The sequence below is a fragment of the Danio aesculapii genome, chromosome 3 (assembly GCF_903798145.1).
Source record: "Danio aesculapii chromosome 3, fDanAes4.1, whole genome shotgun sequence".
Lineage (NCBI taxonomy): Eukaryota > Metazoa > Chordata > Actinopteri > Cypriniformes > Danionidae > Danio > Danio aesculapii.
This window is the reverse complement of record NC_079437.1, coordinates 56,474,450-56,481,949: the sequence shown is the minus strand read 5'-3', so window position 1 is coordinate 56,481,949 and position 7,500 is coordinate 56,474,450. Positions and strand designations below refer to the sequence as shown.

The window sequence follows — 7,500 nt, the reverse complement described above, 5'->3', positions numbered from 1 at the left end:
ACCAGCTCGAGAATCTCCTGGGGAAACAGCCATCTGTAACTTTCCTGTAGGAGAAGGTTCTTGACACATTCAACCCCTTGTAAACTGCAGATCTTTCTGATGAGGTAAACCCTGTACCAGTCATTCTGGCTCTGGCAGCAAAGATTAACCACACTGGTCAAAAACGCTTGGATAAAGGCTGAAGGATCATCATGTGTACCTAAAATGAGAGAAATAATATTAACATCAAGAAAAAAGTCTTTTTAATTTGTAGAAATGGAATATTTAAGCACAATATTCCAAACTAATAGTAACCACAATCCTGGAGGACCACCAACACTGCATCTTTTGGATGTCTCCTTTGTTTGTCATACCCGTTACAGGTCTGTCAGTCTCTTCTAATGAGCCGATGACATATATCAGGTGTGTTTGGTTAAGGAGACACGGGTTGCGTCCGAAATCGCATGCTTCCTTAATATATAGTATGCTAAAAGCAGTATGCGAGCCAAGTAGTATGTCCGAGTTCGGAAAACAGCATGTGAGAAGTACCTGGATGACCTACTACTTCCGGCGAGATTCTGAAGTGCGCAGCCGATGCATGCTACGCTATCCTATGATGTCCCACGAGAGAATTCATGAATGGGAGTGAAGTGACGCAACTGACGCAGGTAGGTCATGTGATCATGACAAAATGGAAGATACATCCGAGTTCCATTTATCCGACTCGCATTCATACTGTATAGAACGTCCTTTTCTAACGGTCGAGTAGTAAATTCAAATTGAAATGCAGTACACATGCAAAATATGCAAAATATGCAGAGCTGGTGGTCTTCCATGAATAAGGTTAAGAAACACTCCACTAAAGGACAAGCACTAAAGATCTGCATTTACCAGCATTAGTCACAAGCTGATCAGCAGCTATATCCAGGCACAGTCGAACTCTGGCCAACCGCTGCAGGTGCTCTACAGTGGAAGTGTGTGCAGACACAGAATCAGACTGAAGGAACTCCATCAGAAAGCGCGTTTCCTCTTGTAAACAGTTTTGCTGTTCTGCTACAGTGTGCCACTGTGTCCGATCATACATGGAATCCTGCAGACACAGGAGAAACTTGTATTTATAACCCAACATATTTAAATGTACACCAAACTTTTGTATTCACTCAAAGAATAAAAAGGAAGTATTTATTTTAAGCCTAGGCAACACAAAATTAAGTTAGAATTACGCTTGAAAACGACAACAGCCATTTGCTAGTCAACATACATTTATTGGTGTTAATTAATATAATTATTATATTATTAATAATTATTCATTGGTTTTAATACATACTAGAACATTTTTAGGTAATGCTTGAAACTGAAACTGTCTGTAGACCCTCCTCCACCCCTTAACCACCCAGGAACTCCTCAAGAGCTTAGATTCTGTGCATATTGTGACTGAATTCTTGTCACTTTATTTTGTAATTGTCATATTTCAGAATACAGCTGAAGTCAGAATTATTAGCCCCCCCTTTAAGTACTTTCTCTTTTTTAAATATTTCTCAAATGGTGTTTAACAGAGCAAGGAAATTTTCACAGTGTGTCTGATAATATTTTTTCTTCTGGAGAAAGTCTTATTTGTTTTATTTCGGCTAGAATAAAAGCAGTTATTAATTTTTTTTAAAAACATTTAAAAATTATTAGCACCTTTAAGCTATATATTTATCCGATAGTCTACAGAATAATCCATCATTATACAATAACTTGCCTAATTACCCTAACCTGCCAAGTTATCCTAATTAACCTAGTTAAGCCTTTAAAAGTCACTTTAAGCTGTATAGAAGTGTCTTGAAAAATATCTAGTCAAATATTATTTACTGTCATCATGGCAAAGATAAAATAAATCAGTTATTAGAAATGAGTTATTAAAATTATTATGTTCAGAAATGTGAAAAAATTAGCTCTCTGTTAAACAGAAATTGGGGAAAAAATAAACAGGGTGGCTAATTATTCAGGGGGACTAATAATTCTGACTTTAATTGTATGTGTGTAGCAAAGAAACATGTAGTTTATATCAGGCTGGGGGATTTATGCCTCAAAGTTGTATCTTAAAGTGTACTACTACATTTTAGGCCTTTCGAACATGTTTGACCCTTATATCTCAGTTAGTTTGACAAGTGTAAGTGCTCAGTGCTATTCCCGGGCTCAGTTCAATTGACTGGCCCTAGCCCGGTTGGATGAGGTGGGCCAGAGAGTGATTGGGTTGTGCTTAGGAATGTGAGTGCAAATTGTGCCTGAGCACAAAACTGAAGACGTGACATCACATTTAATGGAATGCTTCATAAGGATTTATTACTCATTCTTACTATTAAATAAATGCGAACAGTCAACGTTTATCAAAGTTGCAAACTCCTCGCTGCAGTTCAGAAAACCTCCTATTAGGGGCAGCACAAGGACTTTTATGAAAATATATGAGCGTCAAAAGCGGTAGATCTGTTCAGCAAAAGACCTGACTGTGCGTCACTGCATTCCAAATGATTCAAAATAATACAAAACAACCTAATTAAAGCAATATCAATTGGACTGAGCAAGAGCACTTCTTTTCCTGTTAAACTGAACAGTCGCATCATCGATGATATAAACATGCCTGGGCTTGGATTATAAAAATGTTGTGTGAGTGCAGGCCATTATGAGAGAGGGGAGGGTGCAATTGTGCCTGGGCTCGGTTCAAGGCAACTGTGCCTAGTGCAAGTACACACTTAGACTATGCTTAACAATACATCTTTTGAGAGAAGCCCAGAGATGGAATCTAGACAAAGAATATCCATGAAGCTCAACCCTATTTCATCAGAAAAGACCAGTGTAAACCGGACTTGAAGGACATGTAATTTCTTTCATAGTTCAGTAAGACACGCCATCAAAAATACTTCATAAGTGGCACACTACACCACAAATATACAAAAACAAAATTCTTACTTAGATTTTTGTCTTGTTTCTAGTCCATATACCTAAAAATTCTTAAACCAAAAAGGCTTTTCTAGACAAGCAAAACATATTGCCTTGTTTTGAGAAATAATATGTAAAAATCAAGAGAGTTTTTCCTTAAAACAAGCTAAATAATCTGCCAATGGGGCAAGCTAAATAATCTGTCAAAAGAAAAAACAAGATTATTTTGCTTGCCCCTTTGGCAGATTATTTTGCTTCTTTTACGTTAAAACTCATTTAATGTCATTTAAATTTCTTAGTTGTAATTTCTGACTAGAAACGACAAAAATTTAAGCAAGAAAAGCATGTTTTTTGCAGTGTTCTAACATTAAGTAAGCTTGTGAAGGCAGTGATTCACAAACCTCCAAACAGTTCATGTATAAGCAATAAAGCTCTGCTTTGTCAGTCTCCTCAAGGATTTTGCTTTGCTCAACCTCTGTCAGATGATGTTGAAGATAAGCCTTCACATGATCAAAGCTGAGGGAGGAAAGGACAAAATTGTATTACATTTATATTGTGTAGGAAAAGCATGTTGTGAGCTGTAACAGGCCCTGCACTCACCTGTAGTTGAGCAGGAGTTTCAGCACCACTGAACGAACCACTGGATTTTTATCCACAGAGTCATCAAAAGGAGAAAGGGCCTTAGTCAAGAACCTGCGGTCTCTCCCTGAAGGGATGAGAAACAGCGGTTTCAATATTTATTCACTTAAATTAAAATCAAAACCTCAGCACTGTACAATATATTGAACAGGGGTTCGACAGCCTTTTGTCGACCAAGCAAATAGCCTCACCAGCCACTTTATTTAGGTACTTCTTGCTTGTACTGGGTTGGACTCGAGTCTATCCTCTAAACTATAACTGTTTGTGACACACTGTAGCTTAAACAAGACATTTTAAACTCGGTCCATTTGGATAAGATGGTGTTGCGCAGTCGCTGACGATTTATTTACACACCAAATCACAAGTTATCAACAAGGTTGAGTTCTGGTGACTGTGGAGGCCGTTTAGATACTGTGAAAAGTTATCTTATGTTATCCTACCGCAAGTAGCCATTATAAGATACAGTATGTGCAATCTGGGCATGAAGGGATGGACAGCAGCAATACTCAGGAGGATATGGTGGTGGTTTAAACTAGCGTTTCCCAACCCTGTTCCTGAAGGCACACCAACAGTCCACATTTTCAACCTCTCCCTAATCAAACACACCTGAATCATCTTATCATAACATCAGAAGAGACTCCAACACCTGAAGTTAATGGGTCAGATAACGGAGACATCCAAAATGTGTACTGTTGGTGTGCCTCAAGGAACAGGGTTGGGAAACACTGGTTTAAACAATGGCAAATTGGTACAAAAAAAGTGACGAAAGTGTGACAACATATAATATCTAATATAAGCAACAAGCACTGTAGATTTTAATATTAAAGTAAATTAAGTGTTTCTTTCTTTTTTTTAACAAACTCCATTGTTGTTTTTATTTTTAAGGCTATACATGGTTTAAATCCAGTTGGCAGTGTTACATTTGACACATTTACAGTGGTCAAACAAGCAAATGTAGATTTTGCATTCAGCTGATCCTTTATTCTGAAATTAAACATGAACTAGAATAGAAATATTTCTTAAAATCTGTTTCTTTAACAGTAACGATAAGACTTAGATTAGTAATATGATTTTAGATTCATTTCCCAACTTTTCAAATGCTCTTCAGTGGACTTCCTCAGTGAGATTTGCATTGCACTGATCTGAATTAAACTGAACTTCAGTTTATATGGCTTGTCTGTCACGCTGCGGTTTTTGACTGTTTGGTGCCATCTTGTGAATAAATAATACATAGTTTGTTATAAACTTTATTCAGCCGGTTTAGTTTCAGTTAGCTATGTGTTTTTCACTGTTTGGTGCCATCTACTCCATCAGCTGTATACTCAACTATAACAGATGTTTTCATTTCTTTCAGCTTTGCATTTAATTAAAAAATCAATACATTAAACATCAGAGCAATATCTTGCATCTAATTTGTATGTTTTGTGGCAAGAAGCCATTTAATAAGCAAGATTAAGTACATCCAGGACAGATGTTTTCACAGAAAAAAGCCCTTCGTTATATACAAGATCTGTCTGCTTCAATTTCAGGCCTGTGATAAGCTGTTTTTCTGAGATAACAACTTCTCGGTTGTACGTTATCCCTAACTTAGTGACTGATGCCGACAGCTGTTTTAGACAAACGTACCCCTGAATGGAGGAAGTGAGGAGGCCTCTATCATCAGCAAGGACAACAGATGAAGGATGACGTCTCTGCTGGGAGGAGTGTTGTCTTTGAAGCACATGGTGGACACCAGATCAATGAAGAAAGCATTGCATCGCATTCTGAACGATGCATTTTGATTGATGAGACGCCTAATTCACAGAAACAAGAGCATACACTTTTAAACTCAAACAGAAAGGCAATGCACAACCATTCAATTCAGATATTTTGAAGATTACCGTAGCTCGTCAGAGGGCTTGAGCTCAAAGTTATCAGGCACTTCCTGCACACACAGAGGGCAGTGCATCTGACCGGGCACAAGCCACTGCTTAATACAGGTCAGGCAGTAGATGTGGTCACACGGCAGACTTAAAGGGTCCCGGGGGTCTCCCATACACACGGGACAAAGCTGAATGCCAAACCTGGGTAAATAAAAATAGGCAATAAATCACCAGTGGATAATTTTCAAATTTTCTCAATAATGCAAGTCCACATACAGTAGTTGTGTAAACTTAGAGCGCAGTGAATGGGAAAGAGCATGACATATTATTTTTTTACAATCCTGTTTGCTGAAATAAAAAAAGAAAAACTCAATGACGGTGTTATCAAGGCTTTCAGGAATTGTGTGAGACTGATAACGGCAGCCAGAAGAGAGAACAACGCCAAATTTACTGTCCTGTCCATATAGATGCTGAATTAGAATCGCCACGCATAATTTCCTTTATGATATATACATATAACTATTTAAAAAGTCTTAATATTAAAAACTCTCAATTATTTAAGATGCTGACGACCATTAAATGCGTCATAACAGTCTTGTGAAAAGGGTCCATCCAGCATTAGCCACTAATAAACCCTAACAATAACAACAAATCCTACCTTATAATCCTCTGAGATGCACTATCTTTGCAGGCTTTGAGGACAGTGATCACCGCCTCAAATGGCTTCTTCTTTTTGAGGTTTGAGTCCTGCTCTAGGACCTTCAGCAAACAGATGGGTACTGATTTAACAAAACAGGGAAACTGCACAAGACGTTATTTGTAAGGAAAGACTGTGAGTGAACTCACTTGTGCTAGGAGCTGAGTGTGTTCCAGAACCACCGGCTTGAGCTTCTGTTGTAAATCTCCAACACCCAGCAGCATGTGCTCCACGAACAACACCAGGGAGTAAATGCGACCCCAGCCATGTCTGAAAATGAACAATACAATGATGCGAAAGATTTTTTGTGAGCCAAACAGAACTGAACATATATAGTAAACCAGAGGTGCCCAAACTGGGTGCTGGAGGGCCGGTGTCCTGCAAAATTTAGCTCCAACTTGCTTCAACATCTGCCAGAATGTTTCTAGTATACCTAGAAAGAGCTTGACTAGCTGGGTCAGGTATGTTTAATTGGGGTTGGAGCTAAACACAGCAGGACACCTGCTCTTCAGGACTGAGTTTGGGCACCCTAATATGTAACCTGTGCTACAATATTAATTCTCACAACACACACTCTCTCAATAAAACTTTATATAATGTACAGTAGTATTGTGTTGGAAGGCACTTACTGCTATGATCCAGTGCAATCTACAATATTGCAGTGTTCATAAATCAGGGTCCTGGAGTTCTCAAGGTCATTTCAAATATTAAAAAATTGTGGGGAAAAAATTCTAATATTTTTGGCATGACATGTAAGTAGTTATTTCCGAAGTGCTTGGATACAATATTCCCAAAACCTCTTTATTTTTGCTAATGGGAGATATTATAGATGTTGTACCCAAAAGGGAACAATATTTATCTAAGATTTTCCTTGTATTAAGTATAACTAGAAATTGGTTTAAAGACACAATTTTGAATTGCGGTTTAAGATTATTGAAGATATATGAAAGATCTTGCATATACAGTATGTTGAGGAGGAAAAAATGTGCATTTAAAAATAACTGGCTGATACAGTATATAGAGAAAATAAAGATCCATGGCCAAGTAAAGCTGTAATTGTTACATAAATGGCAACAAATAAAAATAAATAAATAAATAAATAAAAATAAAACATAAATATATTAACAAAAGAAAGAAAAGCCAAAAGATATGTTTAAACAAACTAAAAACCTAGATATTTCCTATTTTAATTCACCCCTCAGCAACTGTAATGTATCTTTGAAAAAAAAAAAACCAAGAAATGTCATTCCAGACTAGAAAGTGTAAAATTTTGATTAAAACCAAAACAATTGAGTGTGTAATTACTTTCACAGATAAATCGTTTTAAAAATCAAATATAGTGTCATTTAGATATACTTATATATAATGAATATATATTCTAAATTATGTATATATGCAGTT

The 7,500-nt window shown here is 37.1% G+C and overlaps 1 protein-coding gene across 1 annotated transcript in view; it reads right to left on the bottom strand.

Moving 5' to 3' along the window:
• rnf213a (ring finger protein 213a) overlaps positions 1–7,500 on the bottom strand; it is a 101,582-nt gene that overhangs the window by 29,940 nt on the left and 64,142 nt on the right. Inside the window, exons 43-49 of the mRNA XM_056454272.1 lie at positions 6,061–6,161; positions 5,421–5,603; positions 5,167–5,333; positions 3,502–3,607; positions 3,303–3,417; positions 871–1,069; positions 3–199 (exon numbers count right to left, since the gene is read on the bottom strand). Of these exons, the coding sequence (XP_056310247.1) occupies positions 3–199; positions 871–1,069; positions 3,303–3,417; positions 3,502–3,607; positions 5,167–5,333; positions 5,421–5,603; positions 6,061–6,161 (1,068 nt within the window). The remainder of the gene's footprint in view (positions 1–2; positions 200–870; positions 1,070–3,302; positions 3,418–3,501; positions 3,608–5,166; positions 5,334–5,420; positions 5,604–6,060; positions 6,162–7,500) is intronic.